This window comes from Centruroides sculpturatus, unplaced genomic scaffold (assembly GCF_000671375.1).
Source record: "Centruroides sculpturatus isolate CEXI.00-Female unplaced genomic scaffold, Cexi_2.0 scaffold496, whole genome shotgun sequence".
Classification (NCBI taxonomy): Eukaryota; Metazoa; Arthropoda; class Arachnida; order Scorpiones; family Buthidae; genus Centruroides; species Centruroides sculpturatus.
In genome coordinates, this window is record NW_019384642.1 from 300,052 (window position 1) to 315,714 (window position 15,663).

General features: G+C 33.0%; 1 protein-coding gene across 1 annotated transcript in view; it reads right to left on the reverse strand.

Moving 5' to 3' along the window:
- Window positions 1–15,663, reverse strand: part of LOC111626047 (latrophilin Cirl-like) — a 69,069-nt gene that overhangs the window by 43,780 nt on the left and 9,626 nt on the right. The window contains exon 2 of the mRNA XM_023369326.1: window positions 11,224–11,325. Within this exon, the coding sequence (XP_023225094.1) occupies window positions 11,224–11,305 (82 nt within the window). The 5' untranslated portion in view covers window positions 11,306–11,325. The remainder of the gene's footprint in view (window positions 1–11,223; window positions 11,326–15,663) is intronic.

Below are 15,663 nucleotides of genomic sequence, written 5' to 3' on the forward strand. Positions count from 1 at the left end.
GATGACGAAGTTATCGCGTCGCGTCATTGAATTTTCTCGCGATTACGTTCGGTGAGCAATCTCCTAACTAAACACGAATCGCTACGTAAAATATATGTTTGTACAGCCAACAAATGCTGAAATATTTTTATTCGGTGAAATTCCACCGACTAAAAATGACTAACATTACGATATAACGAACAAATCGCGCCAGGTATTAGCGATTCTCGCTTAGCGATAAGAGACAAGCAGAAACATTAGCAATTGTATAATCTCTTCACAACTAAAGACGAATTCTTTCAACAATAAACTATCAAAAGCAATAAACTAAGAAGCAATTTCTTACTTGCAGGAAAAACAAAGCTATATTTTTGAAGAGGAGGAAGAAGGAAGAAAAGAAAAAAAGCCATGGAAACTCTGAAGGAGAAGTCACTACTCATTCCAATCCCATCTAATTAATAAATTTAATTAATTTTTTCCAAACCAAACTGATTCTTTTCAACAAAATATGAAATAGTCATTCTTATATAAAGGATAGGAAAACATTGGTTGCACTCACTTCCACAGTCAATTTTGTTCCCCGGAGGACATAATCCCAACAACGACTTTACTTCTACCGTAACTATGCAGCGTAACAATGTAGTGGAGTGTAATTAAAACTCCTAAATGTTATCTATCCGGCTTTCTTAGAGGGGACGATACTTGGCATTCTCGGTTTGCCACCCGAGGCAATAATTACTGTTAGTAAATATGCAAATTGCTTCGGAATAATTATATATAGAGAAAGAAGGAATATTTAGTTGCCAATGTTGTGTTTGGCGATGGGAACTAGTCACAACCGCAGGCTGGATGAGATCGTTCGGTCGAAACAGCCAGTCGAGCGTGTAACACCACACATCCTGCCTATTACCGGGCCAGCATACCTACGCCGAACAGTGCAAGTAGTTTTACCACCCTCCACTTCACCACTTTAAAAGACAGTTTGCGGTCTTCCTACATGTCTTAAGGATTTACGCCATTAGTTTTCTCTCTTTTTTTATACAGGGGGACCCGTTTCGTCGATATATCTTCACTAGAAACAATAGTTCAAGTGTGTGGTTAATGTTTTTTTCGGGTTTTGTTACACGTTCTCGAGATTCGCTACTGTTAAACAAGGCTCGGGAGATTACTCGAGCGTGTTTAAAATTTGTAGAAAGTGCACTTTCGGTGTTTCAATTTCGAGTCGACTGGGTATTTTTCACGAATGGTCATGCATGTCAACAAGTAATTCGAGTATCTATTGCTGTTTATTGTTGCTCCTATTGTCGTAAGTTTATCGCTTGTGTATGTTTACTTTAAAGTTGCGTATACAAGTATGTTTATACAGGTTATATTGTATACGTCTCTATACTCGTCTGTGTATTAGAATGCTTAAATATAGAAAACAATCAAAGTAATCGTATACGAATTGAGCAATTTCATAGTGAAATACTGGATAAATTTTAAGGAAAAAAAAACTGTTAAATCTTTTCTTAAATTTTTAAAAAGATCAATTGGATTATTTTGCAATTTATTCTTTTCGTTTATAAATATTTAATTCAAGCTTGATTAACTTAAATAAATAACTTTCGTTAAACGGATTTACGAAATTGAATAGTAGTAACTTCTGTCCTATAGAATATACATATTATTAGAGCCAATATAAGCCAACAATAAGCACAAATAATAGAAAAATTTTTAAAAATTATGAGCATTTAATCTACAAAAACAATCACTCGGAGGAGGAGGAAACTTAACTTGATTCGAGAGCGGTTCCGAACCCACATTATCGAATAGGAAAATCAAATGAAAGTTTTATGTATTCAAACATTCAATTTAAAAAGTTCCGATCACGTGTCGCGTATGAACGTGACATCACGATGTGTCACTGACCTCTAAGTGATAGAATAGTCACGTGACCGAGTCACGTCTTCCCCTATCGGAAATATCATTAAGGTGGCGGCGAATCCGAGTAAACATCCAGGTGCTTAAGAGTAGAATGCGTTTCTGGCTACACTAATTTTAACCAAAAGACGTGACGTGGAATTTTAAATAAATACGACGGAAAATATTTTACCGGTCATTTTAAATTAGGGAACGAATAAGCTTTTCATTCGTTATCAATTCTACGAAATTCACTCCGACTTCCGAGACCCACAATGGCGGAGGACTGAATGCCGAATTCTTCAGAAAATCTAAAAGTGCCGGAAGCAAGAATTAATTAAAATCGCCTAATCACATCTGATTTCTCGCTTAATTATTAAAGCTTCCATCTTATCGTCATTTAAAATACTGACATAGTTTGAAAGTCTCTTTACTTGGTACAATCTGGGCTTATTATGTGTTGCTGCGTTCATTTAAGCGATGATGTGGATAAAGTTTTGATAAAATCTTTACACTGTTCATCTATAACCCCGAAAACTCGTTAAAAAGTAATAAGGATTGTCTTCCTTCCTTAAAGAAAATTAAGTAGAATTTTATTGGTTCTAATGTACTTGATTTAATTTAGTACACTCTTTATATTTAATAATTAAAGACACTTTATACGGCAGCTCGAGTAAAAGGATGGCCTTCGTACGTAAGGTTCTCCTTGTATGAACCCGTTTCTTCAATGATCCGGACTATGATTCACCGCTATTTGAAACCTTGAAAGGTTATGGTTTATTGAAACTATGCGGGCAATACTCACGTTTCTAAGAAATGTAGACGTATAGGTTCAAAGTCAACAAGAAACCACTCTTCCACAGAATTTGATCTATAAGCTCAATGCGCATTGTTCTTTGCGATCACGAAAGCGATCGATTTCGCGCGACGTAAAAGCAAACTGCGTTTATATATATTGAGTCCATATCTTCTGCCAGTTGTACTTTCAGCCATTACGATGTAAGAAAACGATAAATTAATGAACTGTTTCCACAGCAACGATTGCTATCGTTAACATAAAAAAACCAATATGTTGCCACGTACCAAGATACGACTCGCGAGCTTTGCACTAAAAAATCTTCAATTTTTTTTCTTAAAGATTCAAACTGGATGGCGGTGGATGAGATTCTCGATTCGAGGACATTACAAATTTTCGTAAAAATCGAAAATATACAAGGATTTCCTATTAATTCTTCTCATTTTTTATGCTCACTTACCGAGTCTCATTGTTGAATATTTCCCTTACTAAAGCAATTCTTTAAGATAATTTAAGGGTTCTTAACTTTTGAATGCATTGAGTGGTATGATTCCGAACTTCATCTTACCTCCTTTGTCGACAACTCTTACCGAAACGGTTTCTTTCATTCATCCAGAGAAAGTCACGAACTCTCGATTTTTCTTCTAGCAACGGAGATAATCGAAACAAAATGATTTAAATAAAGAAAAAAGAAAAAAAAAAGAAACGTCTCATTGCTTGTTGCCTTCGAGGAAAAAAAATATATCCTAAAAAGTAGCTTATTTTCAGGTGAGAATGCCCTTAATTTTCAATTGACCCCGGGATAGGGTGGAGTGGTCTGTGCCTTCATTACATCAACAAATTGTAATTGAGATAACGGTGAAGTAATTGACTGCTGTGGAAGGCACCACTTATCTTTAGAACAACCTAAGTGACCCTAATAAGTTTCAAGGTTACTTACAGGACATTACAGTAAGTTTAACCATAAATCTACTGAAGAAACGCGAGAAAGTGCTTCCAGAGAGCTACTATAAGTCAAATATAATTAGATGATACGGTGCTTCTACTGGCAAATTCCTTGCAATTTTACGACTTGCAAAAAAGTTCGACTTGGTTAAACACGAAGTAACTGGAAAGTTCTAACTTTTAAATATAATTTCATGCAATTTTTAAGGTTCTAAACAATATCAGGAATAGATGCAAACGACTGATATTTACAAATGGCGTTTTTTACATAATGTTTTTGAATAGAAACGTAGAAATCAAGGTCATAAATAATCGATTAAAATTATTAACCACTGTCTCCAATCTCTCCTAGAAACTCGTTCCATTCTGAGAACCATTTTTTTCAAGGTAACTTCTACCTAGATGCTCATAAAGCGTAACAGAAACAAGTTTTTCGCTTCCTTCGTGCATAGTGTCGACCGAGAAATGAACACACACCGATGCCAGTTGTTTAATTTTTAAGAGCAGCATGAAAATAATTCAGAGGGTGGAATAAATAAGTGTCCGGAGGGAGATCTTTCAAGGACTCTTAAAAGGTCACACGTGCGGTCTTCCCTATCATAGAAGTGCGCCAATTTTTGGCGAGGTCACACTTAGAAGTATAATACGAGTTTTAGACGTGCTCAGAGGTTCGACGTCATTAAGAGTGTCAGTGGTTATTGCGGGTAAAGCTACAATTTCTGGGTAATTTAACCCACTAGCAGTCGATATTTGGTAATTATGATATCAGACATCTAGTCGTATGTGGATTATCCCCATGGGGGAAATACGTCTCCACTTCCACTACTTCACTTACAAGTGGACTCTAATAAATCTAATAAACTAAAGTTTTTCAAGCGAGAAAAAAAATATATATTATAAACTGTTATTAACTTAAACATAAACGAAACTATTCCAATTACGATGAATTCGAAGGAAAAAAAGTCGATACGAGTTGAGAACGAGCGAAAGAAGGCGGACATTGCAAAGGGTCTACACATACACACACATATATATAAATGGAATTTATGGGGGTTCGACTTTCCATCTTCTTTCGTAAAGAACTTCCTCCTGAAAAACTCCACCCACTGTGTTATCTGCCCTCATAATAGGGAACGCCTGACCTTTGGGTTTTAGAATTTGGAGCAACATTGGGAGGAGACAAACATCTCGTCTACACCCAGGCGGAATTTTGTAAGAGATCATTTTTATCACTAAACCTCTCATCATTTTTTTAAGAACCGGCACCTCTTTCGGCCAGCCGGAAAGACTTTTATGTAATCATTTTTAGAGTTTTATCATTTTCAACTTGTTCACGTCGATAATGATAATGATCCAAGCAGATTATGTTTTAAAAAAAATCAACAGCGGCCACCAAACTGAATTTTTCAACATCAACTATTAACCTAGATAGACATTAGAAGAAATAAACCTATAACTTCAAAAAAAGAAAAGAAAATCCCACAGGATATTTTTCTATATTTAAGAAAAATTGTTTAAAATCTAACAATTTAACTAAGATGTAACGTTTAACAATGCGAAGTGTATGCAAAATTCTATAATAGAATTCAATATTAGATTTCTGAATTCTGTTTGATCTCTGAATTACGATCCATTAAATTATAATGTGTCAGAATTATGATCTTATAACATAATCATGTTTGATCTATGCTGGAGATCAAACATAATTCTGTAAATCTAATATATATATTCTCTTCTCTTACATTTTTCTGAAGATGGTTACTGTATACATTCATTATACTCAATGGACTTTTGATACAGTGAACAATTTTTGTTTGTCCTTCCATTCTGTATCATACATATAGTGAATTTGATATAGTGAATGATTTAGCTCACTATATCGAGTGTCTATTGTATGTATATAAACCTCATGAATATACACAAGAGAATCTCTCTGGAATATAGTCTACATATTCAATAAATTCAAACTGAATTCCATACAACTCTAAACACTCAAAAGTTACACGTGAAATTTTCTAAAGATAAATTTCGTTACTTTAAACTGATCTTTAAAATTTAACATGGACTTAACATGGCACAAACAGAATTCAAAATATAGCTTAACAAAATTATAAAAGATTAACATTTAATGCGCTCAAACAAGCGGAATTCTTCAAGAAAACAGAATTTTACATAAACTTAATTATCTTTGCATACAGCTTTTCATTCTTTTTACAAGCAAACGTTCTTAATATAGACATAACAACTTAAAATTATCTTGATTCTACTAATTACAGGAGAATTTAGCATTCATTTTAGTAATTCTAAACTTAATATAGAACTAATTATACATTCTGTTGAAGTTATTTCTGTATTAAAATTAGTCCCGTTTACGCCACGTTACAATTAAATGTGGCATAGAAATTATTAATCCCGTTGTTGGGCGCCTCGAAAATTAGCTGTTAGGATGTAATTTTATTTATTTATTTTTGACGATATGGACGAGATTTTTACACGGATTTTCTCCAGTTAATGGTTCTAAACAAACAGAATTTAACGAAGATCAAAACCGTGGAAGACAAAGGCGGTGTCACGTGACTGGAAAGAACAAATACAACTCCCAGGACCTGAAGAATACCATCTTCCCATGTCGTCTAACTCAATTATACAGAATAATACCCGTACTTTTTTAAAAAATGTATATATCAAAATTTAATTAATAATTTGAAAATCGTTAAATAAACTAAATTTAATTAAAAATTCATTAAAAAAAAAAAAGAATATCAAGCGAAGTTAAATTTGAAAATTCTTTTATACGCAAAAGGTTAATTTAAGGTAAGCGTCTTTAACAAATTCATTTTAATTTAAGTAATGTTATGCAAATGAAGTCGCGGGGGATTTCATTCAATGGGAAATTATAAGAAGAAAAACAAAACAAAAATTTACTTTAACCAATTACTGAGATAACCGACGGATTTGTCAAGTTTACTTAGTGTCGATTTTAATAAACAGAATGCATATACTTTTGCTCTTATGTGTATACACATTATTATAAACGCTTCTAGCAACTAGCACTTCCTATTCAGATTTTCCAATTACTTGCTATCGTAGGATGATGGTTTCGGTTAGGATTACAGGATTTCAGACTTAGTTTATTACTATTTTTATACTTTTTACACCAGTTTGAATCGTTAAATAAATTCCCTTCTAAGCTAATATCTTAAAAAATAATAAGTAAAATGGGTTTAAATTGATTCAAATTTTCATTTTTGATCCCGACTCACATTTTTTTTTACTAATTATTATTATTAAAAAGCTTTTTTATATGGTGTCCTCAAATTTCGTACACTTCTAATTAAGATAGAAGGCTGAAACTGAGAACATACGGTATTTAGATCCAATAACAATGCATTTTAATGACGTTTTAGGGGGTGACCCCATCTCTACTATGCTCCTCGCCCCGAAATCTGATATACAGACGTAGAATTTAATCAGTAATTCAATTGGACATGGATATTTCGCGCGCGCGCGCGTGTGTGTGTGTGTGGGCCACCCCAATCCTTAAAATACCTATCAAAAGTGAAATTTAATAAGCAATATCGTTTGTAAATGATATTTTAGATGTGTAAATGTATTGTAGTAATGTACAGTACGTGGTGGAGAGTGGTGTGCTCCACCCAATATTTTTAACAGTTGAAAAATTTTTTTTATTTTTTATTAAGTTTCTCAATTAGAATCGTTAAATGAATTATTTTCTGAACTAAAATTAAATCTAAAACGTTAAAAAATATATATTTTTAACCTAGTTTAAAGCGAATTAAACTTTCATTTTTGTTCTCGACCTCACTTCTAGAATAGATATTACTTTTCAACCTTACTTCTTTTTTCTTTTATGCAACTTACTTTTCGACTTAGTTTTACTTCCCTTTCCTTCTTTTTTTCCTGTTATATGCGATTCACTTTTCGACTTAAAGTTACTGATATTTTCGAGTCAAGTTCTAGTTTCAACTTTACTCTTTACAAACTCACTTTACTCTTTCGCGTTTTAAAGAATAACTTTATATATAGGCCTATATATTTTACGTTATATAAAATTTTTCTTTAAAAATTAATACTTTCTATTAAATTCCTACATTCCTCCTCAAAAAGAAAAAAAAATGCCCCATTAAAACTGGAATAAAGCGAGTAGAATTGAAATATTTGATCTTTCGCTTGAGTTATAGTTTCAGATTTTAAGAAATTCTATTTTGAAGTTTTAAATATTTAATTTTTAACGTTTTTTAAAAATAAAAAAACATTTAAAATTTATTTATTTTTTCTTAGATTTCACTAAAAGTTGAATGAAATATCAAATTTCGTCTATTCGACTACATTTTCTGACTTAAACTTCCAGTCACATTGTTTCTTTATGTCGAATAAAACTCACGTTATTCATTACTTTCCTCTCATAAAAAATAACTGTTTTAAACGATAAAAATTAATATTTTTTTACGAAATTTTTTAATACGAAAAAGGAAGCAAAATTTATACCAAAAAAAATACTTTAATTTTTTGGCCATTTTTAGGCAATAAATCTAAAAGCAACATCAGTAAAATCATTAAAAGTATATGTAATTTATTGAACTTTCAGTCTTCGAACGTATCCTATTGTTCTTTAACATACAAAACTAAAAAAGAAACCCACCTTTCATCGTTTACTTTGATATATTTTAAAACCCAGTTTTATAAACTTTAAAAAGAAAATTAATATTTTTTTTATTTTTAAATAAGATTTCTTATATCTTTCTTGAAAAAAAAGGGAAAAAGTATTTGAGTGAAAGAGCGAGAAAGAGAGTAAGAGAAAGAGAGGTGAAGCAAATGGATTTCCTTTGTCACGCCTTTCGGATATCCTACAAAGAGATGTATAAAGATGCTGCAGCTTTTTCTACCCTGTCCTCGTTTTAGACAAACAAGCGGGAGGTAATCAGTTACTTAATCTAAAGTAGGACTTATCAGGATAATACAGTCAGGAAACATCATTATGAAGCAAGAGTGCTGGCATTTTGCCACAGATACAACACACTCAATTAAACTGGACAGTGTTATACAATACGGATACCCGAGGGTTAGAATAGTCATTTATTCCTTTTCCCTAGTCTAATATATTCATAACTAATTAAGGTCGAGTTTGTCCTTGAAGGTGAGGCGAAGAAAGTCTCGCGAGAATGAACAAGAAAGCTAGGAATCTCTCGCCATTGTTGCCATCCATACTGAAGAAGACGAGGTAGAACTACGAGTGGAACAAGTCGAGAATTTTGATTAAATCTGCACCGAGATGAATTGTAGGTAATTTAATTCCGTATCGCGAGTCTCTAAAGTAATATATATCCGCCAATGGGGTTAAATAAGATAAACAAATACGGGTTCTGCAGTAGGGGACGAGTCGAACGAAAACAAAAAAAAAAAGAAAAAAAATCCCTCTCGTTTTTATAGATGATGCATAATTTAAGCCACGAAATTAAGTTAGATAAAATCTTTAGAGGGTTATCTTAATAATAAAATATATACATCTCTAGTGGCTGGAGTTTCCTTTACACGTTTAAATCCGTCCCGAAAAGTTAGAAAATGGTGGAAAAATTTATTCTATGCCGAATTATAATAATTAGAAGTTTAGTTGGAGATTTAGTGCCCCCAGAAAGGGCCTTCTCGCTCACCTGCTCGTTCAATAATCGCACCTGACTGCCTCGGAGAAGGTCGTTTCTCAACGTACAAGCGAGAGAACTGATTAACGCCGCTACACAGCAGTTAATTAATCACTGCTAAAGTAGGTAACACTTTGGCTGGCACAGCGGTACACGCGGGACCACACCAACCACATGTTTGTTAACAATGCTTTGATTAGTGGAATTACAAGGGTCTGAATAATGAAAAAAAACACAGCTATAAACAATTTACCTAACTCCAACCATCTTAGCCGAGTAACCAGTTAAGAAGCACGTTATACATACTTAAAACTAAACCTCCCCATACTGCATAAACATACGGCGTGACTTTCGCTAAACAGAGATTAATCTTCTAAGCTTTAATTAAGTTTCTACTTACGTTCCCCCTTCTATATACATAACTCTGGAATTAAAGCAGGGTCAGGAAGCGAAGAGGAGGAGGGAAAAGAGAGACAGACAGACATTTTTAAAATTTCAATTATCATAAAACCTATTTAAAACCTCTCCGCTAATTTGCATATTAACTGCATTAGTCAAATTATTATTTAACGAACCGTTTAACCGGTGACAATTTTTTTACAATTTATTATTATTACACTCGCACACATTACATACATTCAAAAATATAGATATTATTCCGGTAGCGGCCCATAAAAGGGAAGTTTATTAGGAAAATCTGAAAGATCTCAATTTGTATAATAGCGGGCATTACGGGTTTTAAAATACGCACGGAATGAAATCTTCAGACCTTTTTCCATTATTTCGTTCAGTCTGTGGAAGTTCGATCAATCATCTCAGGTAATGTTCACACCTTTTTTTTTGCTGCCAAATGCCGTCAATTTCACGGAATACCGGAGACAATCAGACTTCGAACTCAGCACTTCTCATACCAACGATGCATTCATACCCTCTTCTCCTCAAAGTTTCTCGCAAACTATGCTTAACACAGAAAGAAGCCGAGGAATACCTCGATAAAACGTGATTACTGATAACCTATATATATCCATACAGCGAAAACTAGAGCGGATATAACCATAAAATCTAATTTATTCCCGTGTAAAAGCTATCTCGAGAATCTTAAGTCGGGGGAATAAGTAACTTTTTAATGATTTTTCTACGAATTATACAGGAAATGAATCTTTAAAAAAAATCTTAGCTGCGTCATCGTCCATTGAGAAAAATACGTGATTTTATTTTTAAATTCTGATTCATCGATATAAAAATAAATAGATGATTGTTTATTGGTATGAATTTAAGATTTTTACACTCAAATTTTAGTTCTAATAACATTTTTATATGGTGTTACTAAGCGTAACGTCGTAAGATATTATTACAGGTTTCGCATCTTCGTGCAAATCTCAATGTTTTGTCGAATTATATACCTGACTTATTGTGTAAATTATTGTTATAACTATTTTAACTACATATAAAACTGAGTTTTTTTACACCTTTAACACACGCACCGAATGTCAAAGGAAGTAGGATGCAATTATATAAATTCGTGTTCTTAAAAACACGAATTTGTATAATTTTCGTTGTTAAATTTAAATTTTCAAGAATTCTTTACGTGAATTTTACATGTTTTCTAGTAAAAAGAATTTTAGGAAAATTATTTATGTAAAATTTCTATACATCAGAACTGGTGTGGTAGAAGAAAGAGCGCATTGCACTACATCTTTACGCATGAAAAAAAAGTATTTAATTCCCGAAATTATATTCTTTAGAAAATTTTCTTGTTACTAATTCCAAAATCACGAGAAGATAAGTGAAAATTATTAATCTGCTATCATAATAACATGGTGTCATAAGCGAAGCTAATTTAGACGTGACAACTGAAACGTGACTATTTTTTACAATTATAGAATTCCAATTAACGACCGAAATTCACAGGAAAAAAAAATAAGGAAAAAAGTGGCTTACCTCCCTTCCTTGCGTAAGCAAAGAGAATCATGCTGCAAAGAAAGCATGACGTCAGCCAGGTTCCCTTTCTTCCAAGATTCATTGTGAATGACAAAGTTGAACCTGTAAAAGAATTTTTGTAAAAAAATGTACTACAGACAATACCATTTTTTTTTCTTTGTGAAAATCGTTGTTAATAGTATAAGTTCGGGTGGAGTTTTCAGCCGTAAATAATAACTACGTTGTATTTTGGACAGAAAAATAGCATTTTGCCCCCAGGTGGCTGGAAAGCAATAAGCCTATGGATAAAATTAAAACGGGATGGTGGAGTCTGGATAGTCTGTGTAATTAGGGATCTGGGAACAAAAGGGGGAACTCTTCTTCCCCGCTGATTCTACTGAATGGATTGAGAGCAAGATTAGGTACCTGTGTTTAATGACCTAAGTTTAACAATTGAGGCTTTTCTGTGATGTCCTCTTGAAGTTCCGCATACCTCTGCAAATTTCGAGTTTAAGCTCATCGCTTTTTTTCTGTAAGCACACGATCCGAGAGGTAGAAAAACAAATTTATACGCAATCGTTTACTGATTTTGATATAATTTCACATAAGATTTCAATTATTTTTAAAGCAAACGTAGTGTTAAACTATGCCACCGTGTAGAAAATATGGATCTTTAATAAAATCCATAGGATTTTTTTTCTGGAATCGATAAACGATAAGGGATCAAAAACCGATTCTTGCCAAGTAGTGTTTGCTTTTTTAACTTACGGAATCAAGTTTAAAATATAAACTTTTGAGAGATTTACACCTAAGGCTTTATTTCGTTAGTAGACACCGTCGTTAATTTCGAGTGGCTGACACTTTTAACCCCATATCTCTCTACGGATCTACTGCAGGACGTTATAAATGATGTGAGAGATTAGGTATCAGGACGACCTTTCTGTCGGGGTGACGCCCACTTTAATAAAGTCATTTTACACAACACACACTTCTCGTTCTCCATCTTTCACATGGTCAAATTTTACTTAGCCATATGGTCTTACACACTTTTTTCTTCTTCTTATTCTTAACTTAGACTGATTAATGCTGTCGTCACACGCAATCTTCACGATTTTTTTCCGAGGGGGTTGGAGAATTTCCCTCCCCACGATCAATTTTTTGAAATTAAAAAAAAATGCCACTAGATGGTTATCAGACAGACGAAACATTTTTACGATAGTGAGTATTTTAATTATCTACTATATACCAACTTCGACAAAATGGCTACCAAAACGAAACGATCATAAAAATCTCAAAATTTACGACCGCCATTTTTAATCTCTCCTTTTTTTTCCTCCTCCTCTCGTACTAAAAAATTATAAAGCTTCATCCCTTCGACAGTTAAATATTATTAAAAATTTCTCATCCAATTTTATCCAACGAGTGTTTCTTTAATTATAAAAATTTACTTATTAATCAGCTTCTTTTTTTTAATGGCAAAGTAGGCGCGAGGAGGAGGAAAAAGTAGGTGCAAGTTAATAACGCGACAAGCGGGTAGTCGCTATTGACGAGTTAACAGATTTTAAGCTAAGTGCTTCCTCCATTACGCTTGGGCGTGAGAATAAACTTGGCAGGGAGAAGAGCAGAGGAAGGTAATCTAGTTAGTAAGCGTTGGGCATGTCTCATAAAATAGACATCCGCTCGGTTGCTGGGAATGAGAGAGATTTAAATCACCCCTCCCCATAGAGTCACTTGGGATGGGGGTTCTATTCACAGTAGTGACGAATTATTCCCCGAAGCCAATCGAAAGAAATCTGGTGTCAATCTAAACGATTTCTGCATGGGAAAGTTAAATATTCTTATACTGTTTCTCTTCCAATACAACGTTAGGCGTGAATCATGGCCGCTACATATACTTTAATTAACTATGGTAATAACTTCATTAGTTTAATAGTTCAATTCTTAGCTACTGTACTTTGTAGGAAGAGAGAGTAACTTATCTTACATACGTTTTAAATGTAATTATTATTGAAATTTATTCAGGAAAATAGTTTTTTAATGCTTTGTATAAGTAAAATCTACGAAAAAAATCATTTCGAATTCAATAAGTTCGCTTTGATGTACATTTTAAAGTGGCCTTGAATAAGATACTCATAATTTTACAGTATTATAAGCCGTTTTATAAAGTTTCAATATAGTTTTGCATGGAAAACTGAGTGAATGGCTCACATCCTTGATATTCTTTGCATAAAATATGATTTTTTTTTCCCTAAAAATCGGAGGAGAATTAACTGAAGTACGTCAACTGTAAGAAGAGATGTTTATAAAAGAGCAAAGAAATTATCTCGCTTGGATGCATCGGGATGTGACGTTAATTTATAAAATTGAGCGAGCATTTTCACGTCTTTGAAATGCATGAGATGCTCTTCGTGTCAATCTGGCATCGCCCGAAAATCCTTCCAACGTAACATAAGAGCGCCGAAACTAGACAATAGCTAGACTCCTATCGAATATTTTACATATTCTGTATAAAGAATTTATCTATATAGTCACATTTTCTGTGTTTCGACTATAGATATCTCTTTCAAAAATTGAAAATAAATGTCTGTCTGTAACAGGAACTATAGAATTTAGCGATAGTAAATCAGACAGTACATATATATGTATAGTTTCGAACATTGATAAAAATATGCAAGCTGTCCTCTCGAATTCTTTCCACATGCTAGTAGATAACGAAGCGAACAGAGCGGTGGGTCACATTCGTACTGCTGTAGTAGTGAGAGAGGTCAATAATCTTCCTTACTTGAAAGAATGGCAGCCCAGGAGCAAGAACTACATTTTTTCCCCTTCGGTTTGCTCTTCACCTTAGGGAATGTACGAAGGGGATAAGGAAAAATTTTTTTTTAAGTTCAGATTAAATCCTAGAATGTTATTAAATATTTTTCGCAGTTTTGAAATAATTCAAGCGTCGATATTTTAAGACTGTAAAGTGCTTGGGGAGATGATTTTTTTTCTTTTAAAGTTAAGATAAAATTTAAAAAATTCGATCCACTTGTATATTTTCAAGTAACATATTTAAATATCTATTTTCTTTTTTTTCTTTTTTTTTAATTTTACAGATTTATTGAAAACATTTGCATATATATTTATCGAGATTCTTGAACTTTTCTTCATTTTATGCAATTTAAAAAGGAATTAATTCTGGTTAAATCCCGAAATTATTATTATTCTACGCCTTGGGGCTTTCTTAAGCTACTTCATATTCTCCTCCATACAGAGTTTAGCATTCACGTGGCGGAGTTATAACTCATATTATGACTAGAATTATATTTTAGACTTATGTTTGACACTTCCTTATCTTAAATTCAATACGCATTTGCCAGATATTAACTTAAATTTTTCTTAAAATAGAAGAGAAGCAAGCATTATTTATGTATGTGATATAATAGAGAATCGTTCTACGAAGCTCCTGAGGGATTTCCTGATCGAAAATTATATTTAGGAAAAAAAATGTATTGTTCTAATCAAACTTTCAAATTACTGCAGTATTGAAAGTCTTAAACGCTTCGATAATAGGAGAAAAGGGACAAAAAAAAGGCAGGGTGACGTCAGAAAACACCATTGCACCTGTCAATATGTCGGCTCTCAGATAAGATGAGGCAGAGACAGGAGCTAGAACATTACCGAAGAGACGTCCTCCCCAGAGGATATTGGGGTGGTAAAGGGGATGGGTAACACAAAAATTAAACCCCCAAGACCCTGTCAAGATGACTAATGATGTACAGTTAATGAGGTGATTAAGTACCGGAAGCTAATGGGAAACTATACGGTGTCAACTGATCGAGGACGCTTTAAAACTATAGACAAGTTGACTTAATAGCGTACACATGGTGAGATGCAAACTTTTACAGATGACGATCTGCATATACACACTCCCCTTTCCCTCAATAAATTCTTCTAATATTTAAAAAATACATACAAGTTTGAACATTTACGTTAATTATTATTATTATTTTTTTATTAGAACTAAAAGCAAATTTTATTTTTAAATCTACATAAAAAACAAGTTTTTAACATTCATGTATATTGTACTTTTTTGTTTCTTCGACTTTTTCGATTTGTTTCTTATGTTTTTTCGACTATTCGAGAAGTCTTCAACAATTCTCCTTCTCCCAAACTCATGTAACAAGTATCTGATTTATTTAATAATTTTATTTGTCTTGAAATATATATATTTATTTATTCATCATACATATAGAAAAGATACTCGTGTATTTCGTATATCGAGACCTTGGCTCTTGAATATTGATATAAACATACTTTTTTCTACTAGTATTTCCTAACAAAACTCGAAGTATTACTTTACATTTACCACACATACTGTATAACAAGACAGAAAACAAACAAGTGCATAGCTTGGTGCTCAGAAAAATGTAAAGATATATCCAAAAATTTCCAAATATCTACTCATTTTTAATAAGA